At 37.1% G+C, this 22453-nt stretch overlaps 1 protein-coding gene across 1 annotated transcript in view; it reads right to left on the bottom strand.

Annotated features, from left to right (window-relative positions):
- Window positions 1-22453, bottom strand: part of GABBR2 (gamma-aminobutyric acid type B receptor subunit 2) — a 457779-nt gene that overhangs the window by 147083 nt on the left and 288243 nt on the right. Inside the window, exons 10-12 of the mRNA XM_077183158.1 lie at window positions 13143-13223; window positions 9965-10115; window positions 9348-9480 (exon numbers count right to left, since the gene is read on the bottom strand). Coding sequence (XP_077039273.1) covers window positions 9348-9480; window positions 9965-10115; window positions 13143-13223 — 365 coding nt within the window. The remainder of the gene's footprint in view (window positions 1-9347; window positions 9481-9964; window positions 10116-13142; window positions 13224-22453) is intronic.

Here is a 22453-nt window from a genome sequence, read left to right as displayed (position 1 = left end):
ATTATTTCAGCGTATACATTCAATTACCCACTTATATGTCTTGGTTCCCTTTTTTATGAATAAGATGAGTTGACTATTTGAATATGTCCTAAAAATATTTTGTTTTTTATAATTCAAAGACAACATGCAAGTGTCAAAGGATATCATTTGGTATACAACAATTAAGTATTCCTACACAGATAGTAAAATGGAATTTCCTATGTCAGTTCTCTTTTTAGGTGCTACACTATTTTGGTTTAGGGTCTATTTTTAAAAACATCATTTAGGAATTTTTTCTTTTTACAAATTACCTGATAGAAGCTCTTATAGGTGCATTAATTGTGATAATAATAATAAAAAACCCTAGAAAACATTTATCTGGTGGATTGCACAGCTGATAAACAGTAAACACTGGAAGTATCTCCACAAAGAAAGAGATCTTGACTTGCAGACTTGAAACAGATATGATTGTGATTAAAAAAAAAAACCCTACCTTCATCAAATATTAAACTTTAAACAAATATTGTAAGTTTAAGCTAAAGAGTCATTGCATCTATGAACAAGATGTTTCTTACATCTCGTAGGAGCATTACTTTTATTTTTCTTTGGCAGTAAAACCCCTCTGTTTTTAACCTATCCATAAGGTGCTAAACTCCTTTTCTTTTTTCAAGGAAGACAATTCTTCTGCCAGATAATAAGCACACATAGGTTAACAATCTTATGTAACATTACTTTGAATTCAATTCTATTTCCTCTCAACCTTGAGCTTTTGCTGGGTAGTCTATATTTGCTGCTATTTGATATCTTCACACAAATCTATCTGAGTCTTTCCCATCATCTCATTATGGGAATGGTGAAATGGTTACTAATTTTGAATCTGTGTAACAGACATAAAAGTTACCTGATATATCATTCATTATTAATAAAAGAAGCCATCTTATTGTGAACAATGGGGGAAATTAAGGGAAATTAGTAAGTGGTGAAAGTACCACCAACACCCTGAATAAAGAAGTAAAACCCTCTGTTTATATATTCTAAGAATGAAGCTTACAAATAAACCCAACATTTTAGGTATTGCTAACTTTCAGGTAAACAACATTATTTTAATTAATTTAAAATATTTTGTTTTAATATAATTACAATTCTATACAAAATCATAAAATAAGGTTATCTTGGAAAACTAACTGAATTCATGAAAAGTTAAAACTTTAATTTTTCAAGAAGTTCCATTATTTTCCTTTATTTGACCACCACTGCCTATGCATTCAGAAGACCACACAGTGACAATCCAGCACGGAATGCCTGGGAAGGTCTTGCAAGTGGATCAAGCAAGTGATGCATTTTACTGCTTTGTTAAATTGAAAGAAAAAAATATAACCACCTGAACCGAATACACTACACACACTGTTTTTTCACGTTGCATCTTTGTTAATGCTATTTTAATCCAGTTTGCCAATCTCAAGTGAAAAAAGAAGATGGGATTAAAGACTCAGAGTGAAGAATAAAAAAAACCAAGTATCAGCACAAACGACCTCATGTGTTGTGTTAAAGGCTTCAAAGTTCTTATCACTTCTCTAGGTGACTTTTTTGTTTGAAATTTTGTTTCTTGTTTTTGTTTGAACAATGGCATAGTGAAACTGCTTGGTTAAGAACTCCCTCAGTTAGTAAAACATTTAAATTATACTTCTGCAGAGGAATCACTCAGGTTTAAGATTCTTGCAAACACACTTTTCCCCACCTCAAGATGTTGATTTTTTCAAAATAAAACTTGCAAATCTTTCTTTTGTAGGACTTGACACTCTGCTCTCCAGCTTTGTTTATGAGATTGGACTGATTCACTTAAGGAATATCAACAATGAGCCAGTTCTACACACACCTGGGTAGAAGCTGCAGTGCCCACAGGGGTAGGCTGCAGCTGAACATCACTGCTGAGCAGCTTGGTGGCATCTCAGTACTAGATTTAGGTATTAAACAAATGTGAAAATAAACCGTGCTGTGCATTTAGCCCTGGAGAGCACAATTGTCTTTAAGTGGACAATTGCATTGATTTCTGTGGAGTATGCAGGAGTTGGAAATTAAGCACCTTCTATTTTTCTTGTAAAACTGGGGACATAATGGATAATTATGATGAATAAATATGTGTCATCTCAACAAATTTTCACTGGGTTATGGCTCTGCTTCTATTAATGATGGCAAAATTGATTGTGTGAACACAAGCAGACCCCAAAGAATGAGTTCATCCCTTTGAATTATACTTTTCTCGTTTATATCAGACATTTTGGACAAATTTTTATGACTTTTAGCTCTTTTTTTTAGAATTTGTGTGGCACTAGCAGAGATTCCTGTAAAACATAAGTGGCAATAATGTTAGAGAATTGAATCCTGCTGTTTTCACATAAATTAAATACAGAGGTTCATTCCATGCTGTGAGATCTCCTGTAGTGATTTCTTAATATCCTTTAGATCATTTTTCAGAGTTAATCTATGGGTAGTGTAAAAGATGTTATCATTTCTCCTGTTTCTATAAGGAGGCTTTAAAAATGTCTGCTGTTTCTAATGAAGGAGAGGAAAACATTCTAAAAATATTACCTTAATAAATCTCTGGCAAGGTTGTGGTGTATTTGCTTCAGTATATGACATAACTTTTTCTAGGATCTATTCAGCCTTATAACTTTTGTCTGTACTCTTTTATCTTTACCCTCAAGAAAATGTCACTTACTAAAATAGAAGCTGATCAGGCTCATGTTAAACTCAGTAACAGAGCTGCTGTTGAATTAAATAGGAGTGAGATCAGTCTCAGACTGAACGACAGTGAGAACAATTATGGAAGTGATTATACAGAAATGGAAGATTAAAATTAACAGCTAAACAATTAAGTAGGAAATAAACTGAAGAATACACACAAAATTAAAAAGGCCAGATGAAAAACACAAACAAAGGCTCTGGTTTCCAGAGACAAAGAAATAGATTAGAGGTCTAAATCCTTTTGCAGTTCAATAGAAGTTGAGTGTCTGTCTGTTGGATTTTCTTTTAAATTCCTGGCCAAAATGAAACAATTTGAGCGAAAGGATTAGGCAAATATAAAGTTTAAAGACAGGAAATATCCCCTCCCAGAAAAAAAAATAATAACCCTACAACGAACCAAAACAAAACTCGGAATTTTGGGGAATGCCTGAAGAGCATAAAGGGCATGAATAAGACCATATCATCAACTACTATCCAAATATCAAGGCCACATGCTATTTGGTAGTACAGGGTCTAGTCCAAGAGCCTCTTCCCCAGAGAGGAAACCACAGCTTTAGTGGTGGTGCTGCCTACATGTTTTTCTTTTAGTCTGTTGCCTCAAAATTGGTTAAACAGAGGAAATGCAAAGCGACAAGTGAAGACAAAGCAGAAATAAATAAAAAGACAGAAGGCTCATACATTTTCTCCCTCTCCCTGCTTTACTATTAGAGGCAAGTCCCTCCTTTTAGACCTGCACTCAGCCAGCTTTTGGAGTTTTAGCAAATTGCCCACCGTCCCCCTCACCCTGCAGCCTGCTTCCATCCCTAGGAACCCAATCCACAACAGCTCACAAGGGTCTTTTCCTCCTTGTTCCTCACTACAGTCTATAAGTCTCTGTTTGATGTGTTTTTCAGGATGTCTCTCCACTCTAATATTACATGGCAATCCCCACCCTACAGAGGTTCAGGGCTTCCCTAGAAAGGGTGAAATGTGGACCATGGAGTTCCACCTTGCCTAGCTGTTCTCTCAGCATGGCAGATATAAGAATATTAAATAAGAAACAGTAAAGAAAGAAAAACCCCTGCCTTTCATGTTGTTGCAAGGCACAGAGTCAAAAGTGTTCATGACCCTTAATTAAGAATAATACTGGTTGAAAATGCTAAGTGCATCTGAATATCTGGATACATTTAAAGGTCACATTTTAAAATGCACCTTTGAGAAGATATAAGGTCTATAACATCTACTGTTGCCATGAATGCACATGTCCTCAGGATGTTTTTCTGAGAAAAACACAAATTCTGGGTAGTCACACACACACTGTAGTAGTGAGCTGGACTTTGTCAGTGGTCTGTACTCCTCTCTTTCTGTCTCTCCATCCCACCCCACTGTTTGGTTTCTTCTTTCTGTGCAAAGAGCGTTTCCAAAAGTCCACACCATGGCTGAGAGCAACTAACTGAAATCTAAGAAGAGCCTGAGCACAGCCTGCAGTGTGCAAAAACGTTCATACCTTTTTTTTTTTTTTTTTTACTTTATCCAAGCCAAAACACTGACTAGGCTCAGTAAGATCACCTGAAATCACAGAATCGCTGTCTAGCTTTGGCAATTCATATAAACGATGCTAACAAGTGAGATGAACAAGACAAAGCATGCTTTATTTTAGTGCCTATACAAATTACAAGACTTAAATCCTCTTATATTTTATGTGACACCCTTGCAGAATACTTTGGATTGTAAAGGATATTGAAAGGCAGTTTCTATCTGCAGAATAGGTATCTCCTGTCAAATGTGAACCCTATACTCAATTATTCAAGACCCAAGCACTGCAATGACCCAGTGCAGCACACTTCCCAGGAGAAAGTCCTGCTACACATCAGAACTACCAAGACTGAGGAGAAGAGCTTTTTACTCTACTACTACCTAATGAACCAGGCCTTTTTTTGTGGAACTATGGGTGAGAGCAACGTGGATTACTTTAAACATCTTCAGCCCCTACTTAATAATTAGATTTACTTATTTGAGGAAAATGCATAACAGAGAAGACAATGGTTGTCCTCAGGACCATAGTAGTCTTTTATTCAATAGCAGTTCCAACTTGGAAAGACATTACTCATCTTAAATGTAAATCATGAAATTCTCAGTGGAGTGTATTACAGAAGTCTAAACGTTATGATCTTATCTAATATTCTTGCTACTTTAAGTATCTCTATTTAGTATGTCACTTTAAACTCTATTCATAGGATATGTCACTAGCATTGCTAATTTTGAGTCTCTCTCTTCCATATAATGACTGCTTTCAAATATTCTTCCACTTGCTTGCATTTTTCCAGTTGGCATCACATCTCATTTCACACCCTTACTTCCAACTTCTTTTTATTTTTTTTTTTGCTATGATACCACGGTGGTTCTGAGATTAAAAATAAAGATAAATCATTCTCTTTCTCTCTCTCTCTCTAAAATACTTTGTACTCTGGCATACATATAGACGTAATGAAATATTGTATTTCTTTTTCTTTTTCTTTTTCTGTGCAACCAATAAAGTTGCTATTAAGTAAGACATTATCTAATGCTTCAGTAATACACTGACCACCTTCTCAGAACTCGCTGCTCTGGATCATTTTAATTCCATGTAATTTGAGTTATAAAATATGATACCTAATCTTTAATTCTGACACGGAACTAAATTATGTTACATTTGCTATTATGAGTTTTTACTGTGAAAACACAGAATTATTATATATTTAATTATATTTGATTAGCTTTCCATAGAAAACAGGCATACCAAGATAAAAATGAGTGTGTTTGGGAACCAATTATCCACTCTATCACTCTGTTACAGAGTCCACATTTTATAATTTTAAAGACTAATATAATACTCTTATTCAGCAAATTATTTTACTGTATGTTTAAAGTTCTTACTGACTCTTAACTACACATAACACTTGTTTCTATGCTTCAGCATAATAACTTATAGACCACCTCCTCCTACACCCAGTGCCTCACAGAGTGGAAAATGGTAGTACAACTTAGCAAATAAATCCTTTGAACCTTTCAGGTTTTACTGGTGTAATTTTGGGTCATGTGTCAGTGTCCTTGGAATATTACAGCATTAGGCATGAGCCATACATAGGCATAAATTGTTGAAAAGTAAAAAAAGAGCTGATGTAGCAAAGCATTTCACCCTCCAAACAGCACTACAAACAACATGCGATAGAGGAAACAAATCCAACAGAGTTGAATGTAATGCCTACAATCTGGAAACAATATTTCCTGAATTTGTGAGGACAGAATGATAGAATGGCCTGGATTGTAAAACCCCTTACAGACCACCTATTTGCAATCCCCTTGCTGTGGTAGGACCACCTTAGTCAACACAGAAGTTTTAAGAATCTCCTATAAGTTTGCCAAAAATTGCCAGAATATTAAACAGAGACCATATATAACGTATCCAATTAAGCACACTGGCTATCGTGTATATACTGCTACTCTGCTGAGACCTCATCACTTCGGAAATACAGATGACAACGAGGATGATTACTTGGTTTAGAAAGGGGTTAACACTAACAACAGCTTCATAGCTTTGCATGTGCTTATAAAACTTGAATGAAAACTTTTACTTCCCTTCCAAAATAATATCTCTTTTCATTGACATATGGATCTTCTCTGTGTCTGAGATACAGTTGTTACACCCTTATGACTTGCCTCAATGGCTTTTTATGAGTGTTCTCAATTGTAACTGCTTTTTTTAGAGACTCAGCCACAGTCTGAAATAAAATGGGAATTTTAAACTAATCTCTCATGGCTAGAATGAGTAAACAAAATCATGCATTTCAAGTGAGATGGATGATGAAGAGAGATTTGTCCTGACCTGATCCTATAAGCACTTGTGTCTGAAGGCAGACCTAATGAAACCACTAAGCATATTGCCCACATGGGAATAGGGATGTTCACGAAGCCAAATGTATATTCTGTAGCCAGCACTTGGTGGACGTTTTGAGGAGAGGAGGAGAGAGACAAGAGTTATTCAACAGGTAAGTGTGTTTGCCTCCCATATTTATGAATTTCCCAGCACTAATTCAGAGTTTTCTAGATACAATAAAAGTGCATTGCCACAGTGAATGGTAGCCATGTAGAGATGATATCTAGGAGAAACATAAGCTATCCCATTTAAAAGAATATAATTGGAGGAAAAATTTTAAAAGAATTGTTTTAATGAGTAAGATGTTGGAAAAACCTTCCTAATGGTTGGCTAGTGAAGGATTTGCTGCATCTATGACTGGAGTATTAATTGCTGACAGAGCTGGGGCTCATAAGATACATCAGTAGCCATGCACAGGAAAACACAATCAGAAATGCTTCTGTACTGGACTGAAAACCTGGAAAGCCAAGACTGAGAAGAAATCTCAGACTCTGCTCTGTTTATACAGCATTTCACTATGTAAAAAAGAAAAAAACAAATCTCTGCTTAAGGCATAAGGTGATATTTCTTAATCAAAGTTTGGCTACGGGACACAGCATTCTCCTCCACCCCTTTCTTTTACTAAGTCAAGTAAGTCAAGTAAGTGTTTCACTCAAGTGAAGATCTACCCCTCTATGGCAGACACACAGACCTAATATAATGCTACAGATACAAATTGAAATAAAAGGAAGAGATACATAGGATTTGACAAAATTAGCAGCCCACAGTTAAATTTTGTTGCATTTAGAAAATGAGACCAGTGATTACATTTTGAGAGGCAGATTAGAGAAAAATCACAAGAAATGTTCTAGCTCAGAGGCACAGGATTTTAGACATTGGTTCATTTTTCAGAGTTAAGGCTGAGCTGTTTCACATGTAAAACAGGACTCAAATTTAGTCTTATATAGCTACATTTGGTTGGAAATCTGTTTCCTAGAACAGCTAGATGCTGACAAGTACCTCTGGTTCCCACTTTCCTTCTGTTCAGCAGCGCATGGCTGCTTCCAGAGAAGGGCTGTAGCCCAGTCATACAATGGCCTGCAGCCTGGCAGGGAACTCAGGAGCTCTGGATACAAGCCCCTCAAGACAGATCAGACATCAAGACTAAAAATTGCATCCCATGCCACTAGATCCTTCTGCAATGGAGGATGAGAAAAGAATGGGGATTGACAGCAACAGTGAATTCCTAATGACACTTCTGCTCCATCAGAAGTTATTTCACAAAAAAGGACATCATTCCTGGATAAAAAATGGATTATGTCATCTTCCACTTCCTATTGGCTCCATTGTATTCACAAAATTATAGAGTAGTTTGTGAGAGGTGAACAGGATCATCCTTTTCAAATCTTTAAAGCATCTCTTTCTACTAGCTGTAATGAGAATTAGAGTTCTAGTTGTAGGAAGATTGGATATTCTTTCCTTCTCTTTTCCTAAAGTATTCCTAAAGTCTCCTTTCCTAAAGCTCCTAAAGTTTAAGTGTCTGAAATACAGCTGTGTCCAGGTCCAGATAAGGAAGGCAAGACTTCCCCTGTACGTTCACCCATAGGATGTCTTCTAGTCCATCTTGGCATGCACCATGGAATCTCCAGTGTTTTGAAATGGTCTAACTAAAAAGATCACATGGTGTTTCACTTCTATAAGGATTCTAGTCAGTATGGAGGGCTTCAGTTGACATATTGGGATTTATTTGCATCAACTAGCTTTTTAGGTATCCAACTTTCATGTTTTGAATTTTCCTCTTGAAGTAAAATTCTTCTCTTGCCAACCATGACATCAGAAATTCAGACTCCTAAAAACAACAGGTGCTGTGAACTGCAACTTTCTAGAGACATGAAGAAGAATCAAAATGATAGTGACGGTAACTCCTGAGTAAGTGTGATAATTTTAGGCAACAGGTCAAGCAGAGTCTTAGAATTTTTTGAGAAGATATTGGACAAATTTAAATGCTGTTTTGTACTGCTTCTAGAAGGAGTATCCTATCCCTTCCTTTGAAAAGACATCTGTAAGTCAGAATAACTGCATATTACATTAAACAATTATGACAAATTTCTAGGTGGACATATTTGATTTGGTTTCAGAGTTGCTTGCTTTGATTTAACTAGAATGTATTCTATATGGATCTAGGCTTGTGAGAATTTATAGCATAGCATGAAAATAGCAGCAGAAATCTTTGGAGAATCGGCCAAAGAGACTGACTAAAGAGATCTAGAGCAGCAGCAGCCATGTAGTTTAAAATAATATGGAATGTATAAAGAAGTAGCTTTACAGGTATTACAAGTTGTCCCGCTACAAACACAAAAATCTTCTTTTGTAAGTCATCTTTCTAGATATGATTTCAAAACAAGAATATACATCTACCCTTTCAGTCTGAGGTTAAATCCCAATGCATTTGAGATTTTCTATAATAAACAATAACAAATTTTCTATATATAAAAATAAACAATTTTCTAGATATAAACAATAGTAACAACAACAATTAGAACAAAAACAACAACCACCGCCACCACCATAATGAAGTTTTGTACATGTTTTAGAATTTGGTCCCAGATAATATCCTAGGAAAGAGCTATGAGAATCAGTGATTTAACGGAATGACACATCCAATTACTGAACTTTTCCGTTTGCATTTTCTGTTTCCTGTAAGACTGAATCCAACAAGAATTGAACTAGAATATATGGAATTACTTACTGTGCAAAGTGTCTCAAATGTCTTTTCGGAGACGAAAGATCCATCAAGACCAAAAAGAAAAATAGATGCATAAGAAAGCATCCCTCCAAGGATAATAAGGTTGTTCATGTAGGGACTGGACATCTTTATTAGTCTATGGACAAAAGGTGATAGTGCATTAAAGAGGAAGATATTATTGCTAGGCTACTAGAGCAATAAAGAGCTTTTTGTAACCAGGTAAAGAAATAACTCTTCTAGAATTCAATGAAATCCAAAGGCATGCACAGTATTTGCTGTTTTATACAGTTTAGCATTGTTTCAGGTTTTTGAATGCTTAGTAAAAAGACCTCCCCTTTTACTGATGGATTAATTAGCTAGGGTTAATGTTATTAGCAGACAGTCAAACATTAAATAGTAAATTACACTTTTCAGACAGTATTAAAGAATTTAAATACAGTCTGTTTCAATGTGAATATATTACCCAGTGATTTCAATTAAATAGTTCTAAAATACTACTTTTCCACAGTTTCACATTTTCCTTACATGTATGTGTAGATAGATATATTTACATGACTGGTTCTACAAACACGGCATTAAATACGAAAGAATTTGTGATAGAAGTAACATGAATGTCTTACTTCTGATTTCTGTTTTTGATGTTAAAGAACAAGAAAGCACTGGCCATGATCATTCCTAGGATTGTGAGGGCAGAGAGGATGCTGTAGAGAGGCAGGGAGATTTTGCGCAGCTCCTCTTGTATAATTGTTTTGTCCTTCGGAGGCTCGACTCCTAGAATTGCATGAAGAAAAAAAAGGCTAAAGCTCAACCAGATGTAGAATTCCTGCAAGAAACTTTGCCTCACCTTGAATTAGCACACTTAGCAACTTGAACCACATCAGTAGCCGATGAAATCATTGACTTTGACAGACATATGTTAGTCACATTGATTGACATGAAGATTTGCATTTCTGGGGCAGGTAAATATCCTCTTTGGAAGAAGAGACACAACCATACCCCAGTGCAGAACCCCATACATGCTAACTAGCCTCATTTTAAAGTAAATAAACTTTAAAATGCGTACTTTGAGTGTAAATTTTACCAGGAGGTTATGCTTTTCTGAAACAATTGACAGAGCAATGAGTAGAAAACAGAAAGCATCATTTCTGTGCCCACTGTTGTTGCCAGAGCAAATTCTAACAGCCTGTCTGGAGATAAGCCTTAGTGTAGCATCACTTGGACAGGGATTGATAGCCCTGGCGCTAAAATGTGGTCCTGGGCTGTGGGCATGGTGGGGGAAGCTCTGGGAGGAGGGAAGGGAGAGTTGTTGGTGCCCTCAGGATGCTATAGAAGGGAGCAATATGGGAAAATGGATAGCAAAAGTTTTATAGGGACAGATCCACTTTGCAGATGTGGATTTGAATGTCTGAACTTAAAAACTGTGTTTAAAGCTGTGTAATTCATTGACAGTCAGCTCCAACTAATTAAAGGCTTCTTGGTTTAATGAGGAGAATCACTTTCTGACAACTGCAATAAAGCTCTGCATCTCTGACTTCCCACACTCCATTTCACCTGCTTACTAATTTTTTCCTTGGTGCAGGAGATTGGCAAAAGGCCTTTTGCATCACTGTCTTCCTTCCTTCAGAAACAGATCTGTGTGCTCTACAGTTCCTGAGCCTGTTCTTTTGCATCGTCTCTCTGATGGGGCTGCAGAGCCCACAGGGCTGAGCAGCTCCTTTCACAGCACGGCTGCAGAAGTGGAACTGTGAGCACCTGACTAGCAGCTGCCATGGCTATATTGTACACCCACTCCTCTGTCTTGCACCTAAAAGAACACTCAAGGATTTACACAATAAAATAGTTTTACCTTTAAGAGTTAAGTTGAAATCATTCAGACCATGGAAACTTGCTATCCTTTGGCCTTTATGCCCAACTTTTCAGAAAAAAAAATCCTTTAAATGCTTACAAAAAAGGGACAGTGAAGGGTCCATTTGTTGATTTAATATTGGAGAAAAGTACCTGAGATTTTCCTCTCTCCCTCCACATTGCATGTATTTACAGTCCATGGAAATTCATAAAATTAGACAAGTAACATGCAAAAAGACCAATAAAATACATGCCTGATTTAAAAGAACTAACACTAAAAAAATAAAGCTTCACCCTATTCTTTCTACACTCTACAGAGTATGTTGATGGTTTGTATTTATTAAATATAAACACACAGTGAGTCAACAAAATTTATTTACTTGTTGTGCACTAGCCATTCAATCCTGTTGGTGTGGAATTTTGTGCAATGGTTTAAACAGGAACATTTTTACTACTCTCTATTTTAAATACTTAAAGCTACTAGGCTTCCACTGACTGGAAGTCAGTGTCCCCCACATTGAATACCCCACTGTCTCAATGAAAAGCTAAGATGAGTCAAAGGAAAAGATTCACTGTGAGTCACATAATACATCTTAAGAATACCATAAGACAGGTTATGGGTGGAAAGACCACCTTCAGTTGTGGTCAGAAGACTTAGCAGTCTTGTCCTGAAAAAGGACTGTACAGAGACTTTTCCCCATCATGTACTGTCTGTAAAGGCAAAAAGTTATGAACAAATGATGTCTCCTGTAACTTGATTCATACTACATATATTCTCTGGAAATTAATGGACTGAATCAATATTAAACCACATCATTAGTTCTTCCTTGCGGCAAAAATAATCTGCTGCTTCCAGACTTTGGCAACTGGGACAAATTCTGCACTCTTCATTTCCAAAGCCTCATTCCCCAGAGACATGAGAGAAGTTTGTGTATCTGTGCTCTTTTAAGTCCAGCAAAGGAGATCAAAAGGAAGGATGGACAGCTCCAGCAGATGGACAAGTAGTCATGAATTAGATCACTGCAGTGAAACTCCACCTTTGCTCATGCAAACCTTGGGTGTTGGGGCGTTGGAGAAAGGTATAGTAGAGTACAACAGTACAACAGCTTGATGATCATCCACCTCACCAATCCCAGGGGAAAACCACACAGAACTCACAAAGCCAACTTCACTTTCTCTCACTGAACTGCACCATAGCAGAGTTTAAGATTAAATCTTAAAATTTAGCTTTGAAAAGAAGGTATATGCCTATATTCAACAGGGGACACCCTTAAAACTCATTTCAGTTCACACCTGGATGCCATGACCACAGGCTCTTAAAACCATGGGTACGCTTGCACTCCAGCTGCTTGAGGGCCAAGCAAGTCCCCAGGTTATATTGGAGCAGCATGGGTTAAAAAATGGCAGGAAGCTACAGCAAGAAATGCTATATGCCTGCTGTGGATCTTCAGAGTGCTGCTGGCCTGAAAACCCTCTCTGGCCCTGTTTCCCATGGGCCATCTTAAAGCGAGCCTCAGCATTTTGAAAACCTATTTTCTAACGACCTAACAGACACCTCCCAAAGAAAACAACTACCTCCTTCTTGCATCTGCAAACACAGAACATGAGAACATCCCTCAGGTGAGATTACCTGGGGGAGTGGGAAATGAGGATGAAATAGAACATTATTTTTTGGTAAAGAACCTGCTTCTTGAAATATTAAAGAACATTGGTGTACACATATAATTTGATTTTGCCCTATCATTGGAATACAAACCAAGTATACAATATCAAAACACTGCAATTTTCTGTTCAGAATTCTATTTTTTAAAGCATTTTTTCTCTTTTACTTTCTACACTGTCACACATTTGATATTAAAAATCCTAAACCAGTTTTTTAAGAGCACATAGTCTTACAAACTACATACAGCTATCTGTATCCCTCCTGTATCTCTTTCCAGTTTTGTCTCCTACCTTGGAACCTGATGCTGTTGTTGATTATTACCAATGTGTCATCCACAGCATTGTATTCTCCCACCTTTACTTCTTTTTGTTCTGCAGAGAAACAAACAAGAGTGATTGTTTATGGCAGTTCACATGCTCTCAACTATTTAACTGATTTTTTCTTTTTTGACAGTGTGTCAAAAGGAAAAGAAATATGAAAGAATAAGGCATGAATAATTAAATCAGAATGCCAGACAGCTAACATCATTAAAAGAAACATTTCTGGTATTTGAAAGAAATGTAAAGCATTTTTAAGAACTCATTTACATAATCAGGAAATTTCTATTGGACACAGTCATCTCCAGCTTAAAGATCACAGAGTTTCTTACTGGCTTACACTATGCAGGACATTTTTACTGGGAGAACACACACAGCTAAATCACATATTCCCCTCCCATTTAAACAACTAGGACATTGTTGTGTCTTTCTCTGTGAAGTATTTCCCAGGAGAGTCATGGTGGCATGCTCCAGCCAGTGTGGAGCAGACTGGCCAGTTAGCAGATATGCTGGGAATCAAATCTCTTACTCTGAGTGAGAATTAGCAACTCATTAGTGCCCTGACTGCAAAACACACTCTGTTATATAATTAAAGCCAACACCAACTTCAGTTTAAATTTTACATTAGTCTCATCTGGTATTTGGGACTGTTGTCACATCTATGGTCTTCTTGTACCTGACAGAATAGAGTATGCAGATAAAATAAGTTGTTTGCTGCCTTGGCCACTGTACCTGGGTCTCTGACATGCATTTATCCAACACTTTTGATAACATCTGGCATCAATTATTTTCTGCTATTTTTGTTGAGCTTTTGGTATGGTTTTGAAGTGCAAGAGCTTACTGAATTATCATTTTTACACTAAAACTTTTACATTTTGATGAGACTTACAAACCCCAGGCTAAAGATTTAACCACTGGCTAAAGATTTCTTTGAAGAGCTGGCTCAGCAGAGACAAAAATTTCCTTTCAGGCCTCTCTGTCTGGGCATGCACAACCCAATTCACATTTAAATTCCGAGCTCATGACCCTATTTGTGACACTGATTTTGGGAGCTGATGATCTCAAACTAGATGGCAAATTTGGAAAGACTATTTCACCCAACAGCTCCACATTAACCTTTTCTCCTCTCTCACTCAAAATGATTTTGCCTGTTCAGCTCTGCTGAATAGAGCATCTAGTTCCATTTTAGTAAAATCTACAGTCTGACTAATACTAATCTGAGAGCTCACAGGAGGCAAAAATTTCCCTAACACAAACTACTATTTTTATTGTTATGTTGTTATATCTGTTGTTATATTTTTTAAATTATCTACAAGAAATTGTAGGCTGAGCTGCAGATCTGACAGACAGTCCTATGCTTTTACTGCACACTCATCAAGAGCTAGAGTTTGCAGTTGTTTGTCTTTCCCATGAGTATGATCCACTTGGATGGACCTAAGACAAGTTTGCTGATGTCCAGCAGCAGTTGCACAAAGCCCATCCACATGGCATCACATACTTAAGAAGTGAAGATATAATTATAATTTCTGTCACAGACTGAACATTCACTGTGAAATAGATACACTAATCAATTATTGACAAAAAAAATATTCCCACTAGTCATCTAAAAGTTAAAATGGTTGATGTGAAAACCAGAACCAATCTACTTCCATTTGTATTTGTAGAATGACAGCTGTTACCTGTAGATCTAAAACATCAAAACACAACCTAGAGAGAAGAGAGAAAAACATCAGATGCATATTGATATAGGGTGGGCATATTAGATACCAACCAGATAGTCCACAGCATCTCCTGACAGCAAAGGGGATGACACACACCTTGGTGTTGGTCAAGCCCCAGCTTCACAGCAACAGGCTAAAGCCTCATAGCTCTGATGGGCATAGAAGTGAAATGAGTAATTGCTCTGCAACCATTTGTATGGAGAGTGTACTGGGACTAGATGAGATGTGGGAAGCACATAACAGGTGGAGAAACATGTACGAAAACCCAGTGTAAATCTGTGGTCTGATTACAGCACTGAAATTAAGTGTTTCTGTGATTATTTCGTGTGACAGATGATGCCATTTCTTTTCAACACTTATAAATTCTTACATGGTTTCCTTCACAGGTGAAGTAACACTGAGAATGCGTCTGTCCTATAACTAGCTAGCCTGGGTACCAGGAGCCAACCCTTGTAGGAACAGAGCTCAGTATTCAGAGAAACAAGCTTCTACGGCAGCCTGAAGAGCAAGATTTTTGGACTTGGAAACCCAAGAACGTGTTAAAAAACCCCAGTATTTACTACCAGGAAACCACATGATCAATGCCTTGTCCCTTACCAACAGGAAAGGACAGTTCATAGAGGACATGCCACACTTTATTGAAGTCAAGAAGAGCCATAAAGATATTTGATATCTTAAAGTAGTGACAACTGTGGAAATTAGTCTGTGAGGGAAATAAAATGTACTTTTATTGAGAGGAAGGATATACTATCCATTTTATGGTGTGATTACAAGGGTGCTGAGGGGAAGACACAAAAAGGTTTCTTGTGATCCTTTTTTCTCCCAGCAAGGACAACTACAGTGTCTGGTTTTTCAGATCCTCAAGCACAAGTGCTGATCAGTGACAAAGCCACTTCCAAATATTAATTAAAGGAAGCAAGAAGGCAGGACTGTGGTTTTCTTCTCTCTTGCACAAGTCAATACAGCTAAGGATGGGACTGCAAGTTCACTTTTCCATGTGCCATTCCCTTCAGTTGCCTCTGGAAATTCTGAATTATTAAAGTTAGTATAGTATTTGTATAATGTAGCTCATATCTGTCAAACCTCTAAGTGTTAACAACAAAAGGACAGGAGAGAGTAGAACTCCTTCAAAGAAACACCAACAAAGTGCTTTTCAGACTATTCAGAATATGATGTTGGCTGCTTTCTGTGGTGCTTCTATTATTTTTAACTAGATCTTCCCATAATCATAATAGAGATATTGTATTGAAGCTCATTGTAAAATGCAGAAGAAAAATATGAGGGAGAATGTACTGGGGTTGTGAGATAATGTTTGTCAGTACCATGACATTAGTGAAGGAATTTCAGAACTTGAATCTGAAGCTGCTCTTTCACAGAGGAACAGGAAAGTATAAAAACTAATCAACCCAGATAAAACTGTCCCAGAAAAATGTCACTGTAAATTATGCCTATAATTCTCACGGAATTATAAACAACTCTTCTTGTTAATTAATTGCCAGAGAATAGATTACTTATATGGTCAAGATGAAAGACTTCTGACAACAAAGAATGAGATACTCTTACAGGTATATTGAAAAGTTTTTCTCTACATATTTTATTACAGAATTTTATAGCCCACTTAGAGCAACTCGACACAAATTGACTCACTACCACTTAATTAATTAGCTCACATTTCACAAAGTTAGTACAGAGGATTTTCAAGAGCATATCAGGTAGTTACATGTTCTTGTTGAAGAAAAGCAAAAAAAAAATCCTGCAACTGATATCAGCTGAATGAAACAAATTTACCAAAATGCACAGCAGTATTATGATTGTCAGTTTGACTGTTATCCACTTACACTGAGAATTTCCAGATGAGACTATTCTTAGTTTCAGTTCCTTTCACTATATGTCATAATTTCTATTTTCACCACATTTTTGTAAGTGTACTTATTCACACCTCATGAAGACAGTTTCTACTGAAAGTGTTTAAGGATGAGAGAAATGCACTTGCAATGCCTAAGAGATGGGACAGATGGATTTCCTTTATTTTCCTCTATGTAGACAATGCTGTCTAGCTTTCAATGACACTGCATCTAATAACACCCTTGGTGTTAAGCTAATAGCTTAGCTAACTAATAACTAAGCTAATAGCACCCTCAGTTATGTCAGTCTGACTGCAAATAACTCTCAGGGTGATGCAGTTAAGCCAACACAAAAATGTTTATATCAGTATAAGCACCAGTACAATTTATGCTTATAAAGGCCCCTCTAAAAAACCACCATATTCTAAAAACTTTCAAAGATATGTATGTCGATATTCATATCCATTCATTAACTCCTATATGTCTGCTTGGATATACTCATGCAAAAACTATGTCTATGCTACAATAAAGCCAAATTACATGTCTGTCCTAAGATCATTGCAATGCCTATATCACATGGCTCCAAATGAAGATTAAGGATTTCAAAGCTCATCATAGCTTACCATAGCGTGACACAACTAAGAACACTGTTATGTCACTGCAGCTCTTTATAAGCTTAGAATTCCATGCAAACTACAAAGAGAAATATGAGCAAGTGATGAGTATTCTCTTTCTAACAAATACGAAGTAAATTTTAAAGTAAATTTAATAAACTTAGCATGGACTATTCTCCAGAAAATTAAGGGTCACAGAAGTTTCTCATCTAGAGGACACAGGCTATGCTTGATTTAGAGGCAGCAGAAAAATAGTATTACATATAGCTGGAAGCTATATGTAATATTCTGTTGCTTCTAAAGTACTACTGCTACTAAAAAGTACCTAGGTCTTAGTTTGCTCTGAAAAACCATGCCTGAAAAAGGTGCTGCCTCCATGACTCCTCCTTGAAAAGCTTTTCAAATTTTTTTTATATAACTTCTCCTACTCATCCACACAGTTAATTATCACTGTACTCCCTTAAACTTTCCTGTTTAACAATCCCTTCTCCCACTGTCTTCCAGATGCCCCTTTTGTTTAACTATCCTAATTCAGTGGGAGTGATTAGATGCTTAGCCTTTTAGAAAATCTTGCTGCATAATCAAGCAGCCTGTCTCAGGAACTAATATTATTAAACCCTGTCCTACAACAGAACCATTTAGTTTCTGAGCATTATTCCTTATTCATGCATCACAGCTCAACAGGACTGCTGGCAGCTATAGGGAATACTTAGTCATCAGATCTCAGAAGAATGGAAGAGTTTGCCAACAGGTGAAACTAAGCATGGTCCATATGCACCTGAAATACTTGAAGAAGAGAATGGCTCTAAAATTTGGAAAGATTTTCTGGTGATTTCATCCGGGTTAAAGTTAATTTTCTTCACAGTGGTTAATATAGGGCTGTGTTCTAGATTTCTGCTGGACACAGAGTTGATAATACAGAGATGGTTTTGTCCTTGCTGAGCAGGGCTTACACAGAGTCAAGACCTTTATGTTGTTCATACTGACACTTGGCAAGGGGCTTGAGGTGCATGGGAGGTTGGGATGAAACACAGCTGGGAGAGGCGATCTCAAGTGACCAAAGTGATATTCCAGGCCATATGGCCTCATGCTCAGGATATAAAGTGGGGGAAGAAGGAAGAAGGAGGGGATGCTTGAAATGACAGCATGTGTCTTCCCAAGTAAACTTTATATGTGATGGGGCTGTGCTCTCCTGGAAATGGCTGAACAGCTGCCTACCCACGGGAAGTGGTGAATGAATTCTTTGTTTTGCTTTGCTTATGTGTATGGCTTCTGCTTTTCCTGTTAAACTGTCTTTATGTCAACCCCTGAGTTCTATGCTTTTATCCTGTTTCTAATATGCTTTTATCCTATTCTCTCCCCAGTCCTGCTGGTAGACAAGTGACCAAGTGGCTCTGTAGGGTTTGGCTGCTGACTGGGGTTAAACCACGACAGATGTTAATCTCAAATTTCAAATCAGTCTCCTAGATATGAATGAAAAATTATGCCACTGCACAAGTACTCACACTTTCAAAGACATATCTGACTTGTCTTAAAGCTCACCATTAGCAAGCTATTGCCAACTCGTTGATGGGCTCAGCACAGAGAGTGAAGGGTGCTCTGACACATTACATTATGGTGTCCTGAGGCTTGTCTCTCTCCAATTTAGCTTCTGCTCACACTCTCTTTTAAAGAGTGAATGCTTTTCTTTAACACTTTACACTGCCAGTCACCTAGCAATCATTTGTCACTGATGGGTCTTAGGTCTTCTTCCTCATTCCCTCCATTGCCTCCTGGGAAGGCTCCTGAAGAGATGATGTGCTGCACTGAGTGACAGCAATCCTATGGCCAAGAGTGTTCAGAGAGAAAGTCATGGGGAAAGAAGACTGACCAAACACAAACAGTGAAAAACTTAAGCTGGAGGCTGCAAACTGATGCCAAAGCTGAGAATGTTTCCCATATTTCAATAAATCCTGTGCAAATTGCCTGCAAAGTCTCTGCTAACCTGCCCTACCTGTCTCACTTGTTTTGAAAGATGCTCCATGAAATAACGATCTACCAAATAACTGGAAATGCTGTCTCAAATGCCTTTACAATAATGAATGAAGCTAAGTGTCAGGAAAGCTAATTTCCTTCAGAATAAATACTGAAACATTTCATGTTGTGGATCATGTAGAAAGTCTTAGCAAATTAATGCAATCTTAACTTTCATAATGTATCCTTGTCAGACAGGACTGAGAAGCTTTTCAGTTATCCTTATCACATATCAGCAATAACCAACACCAGTTGAAAGTTTCCAATTAAAAAAATGAATCACAATAGAAGCTTATAAATAATGAATGAGCAAAACCTTTTTCATTCAATTGCAGGCAACCATTTCTTTGTTTAAAGACAAAAATGCTGAGATTAAGAATCACAGTTCAAATAAGGAAGAAAATGTCAGGTCAGATAGAAGATTATTCTTCAGCAGAAGCTGCCAGAAAAGAAAGACTCAAGGAAGAAAAACATGTTACCTTTGCAAGGATTTGAATTGTGACAGTTTTTACCCTTGTAATTAGAGTTTTAAAATTCGTTTTGCCCTGAGAAATGCTGCTTCCATCTTTAACTGCAGCACAGCTATTTCCTTCATTTAAAGTTTTATTTATGTATTTTATTTATGAAATCCTAGATTGCATTGCTTTGGAAACATATAGACAGAGCATATGGGAAATCTTGAGTTATGAGAGCAGTATATATAACAAGTGATAATTACTCCTCATAGCCAGTTCTCTGGCCATAAATCTTACAGTCATCCATAAAGCAAAACTGACAGAAAGGTCAGACCACACAAAGGCCAAACAGGGCATCCTTAGAGTCAGGATAAAAGCTAAGGAGTCTTAACCTTGGGTGTATTTCACTATATTAGTAATAGTATTTTGTCAAAAGGACAAAGCAAGCAAGTAGCACATAAAATATAATTAAATAACCTGAGTTCATAAAAGGATCTAGTAATTTTGCAGTCCAAGAAGATTCTTCTATAAAAATTTCAAGAATTTGCATTTTTATGAGCTTTCAGAAATTATTTTTACTGATTCTTTTTAAACTTTGTTTTCACCTTCCTTAATATACTTCTGTCTCTTACTTGGTTTGTTAGACTGACTTCTAGCTCTGAATAGAAATTTAGTAGTATAGTTCATATGGATTTAACACCTACAAACATTAGATATTTATATATTAAGTATCAAAGAAAGAGCTATATAATAAAATAAAAAAATAAAGACTGTTTAAAACAATTATTTCTTTAAATGGGAATTATTAGCACCATCATTATAGTTTTCATTCAGGAAACTGAGAAAGGTATAAACAAATATAAAGAAATGAAGGCAGATCATCCATGAAGCATAACAACAGTTGTGCTGAAGCAAATGAACAGAGCTTACACTAATTCTTCTGAATAGAAGTTCCTGTTTCTTAGGATGCTTAATAAAGTCCTTGATAATTTGAAATGAGGTTGCTGCACATGAGATCACACTTTTTCTTGGATTTAATAATTGTAGCATAAAATCTTGACTGACAACACAGAGTATAACCTGAAATGTATGTCAGTAATTTGAATCAACTCCAGTAAGTAAATTAAAAGATAAAAATATATATTCAAGTGGATATGGTATGATTATATTCTAGGATACACAGATATGCAAAAACTGCAATATATTAGTCTAGCCAAGGGATGTTCTGTTCTACTGTTCATTGTCTTTTATTTATTTGATTAACTTTTCAGAGACTGCAAATCCTCATCATTCTGGGAGCTTATTTGCCAAAATAAATTATTCCTTAAAATCAAATGGTGTAATTATACATGTCTTATTTAGTATTAATATTAATATTTATCTAAATGTAGCATGGTCTACAAAAATTGGTATTTATACCATTTATCATTCTGAGTTACTTCCTGGCAGAGGCCAAACCCAGCAGGCTTTTCTTGACTCAGAAGTTACGATGGGAAATAACATTGTCCATATAAAACTACAGGCAGCAATCATGAGAAGACATTTGCTCTATTAATAAATGATAACTCAATTTCATTACTTGTTGTGTCATACACTGGTCCATTTCCTACAGGGGCGTGTGAGCGAATCAGCCTCTGCAAGCCTGGGCTGACTTCCCAGGAGAACTCCCAGGAGCTTCCCAGGTTGGAAAGGCCATCCAGGCAGTGACAGGTTTGGACATGGATACCACTGATGTGCAGAGAAGTCCCCCTGGCAGCAGCCCAGGGCCCAGCAGCAGCTCCATCTGTCAGAGTCTCTCTGGGAGAGGGACAACGGAAGGCAGGACCATGCAGGGTGTGGAGGTGGCAGTGAGAGAGGCGGTGGCCACATTCTCTTGTTCCCTGAGCTTGATTTCAGAGCACTGAAATGTCAGAGACTGTGAGGCAGAATTCAAAATACACCATGACACTGCACTCATTCAAAGGTAAGGGACAGCAAACCACAAGAGTGCAGAGCACCCATTTCAAAATCTATGGTGTTTCCAAAGAAACCCAAGATGACAGAGCATTAGTGTATCCACATCTTTTATCCAAGGGGAATAAATGCAATTTTTATGTCCCTGGTGTCCTAGAAACTCAGTCTGAATAGGCACAGTGTGCACTATCAGGATAGTCTGGCAAAAGAAAGATTTGAATCATTATGAAATTACCAGATTTTTTTTTCAGTTATGCCAAAAGTTACTCATGAATTTAAATCAAATCTACCAAGCAGTGTCATTTAGGGAAGAAAAACTGAATAGCACTGCTGTCAGTCTTTTCTGACTTACCAGGGTAAAGTACACATGCAGCTTAAAAATCGAGACACCCAAGACAGTGACCTAAGCCCAGTTTCCATCTGCTAGCTCAGCATTTAAGCTTTCCATACAGACATGACAGATGATGTGATAGAAGATATCCTGACAGGAAAGACAGGGTCCCCAGGGACCTGGATGACCCTGACTCCAGACCAGCTACATACTCTGATTGGATGAGAAAGGACATCAAGGTGACCTTTTCCTCCTCTGCTATGCTTAATATTCTAGAATTTAATTTGATTTTCTTGTGCATGCCCAAAAGAAATGTTTTGCTACAACTACCTAAGCCTATTACTTATGTAACT

The sequence above is a fragment of the Agelaius phoeniceus genome, chromosome 1 (assembly GCF_051311805.1).
Source record: "Agelaius phoeniceus isolate bAgePho1 chromosome 1, bAgePho1.hap1, whole genome shotgun sequence".
NCBI lineage: Eukaryota > Metazoa > Chordata > Aves > Passeriformes > Icteridae > Agelaius > Agelaius phoeniceus.
The sequence above is the reverse complement of the archived record's forward strand: the minus strand, read 5'-3'. Positions and strand labels throughout refer to the sequence as shown.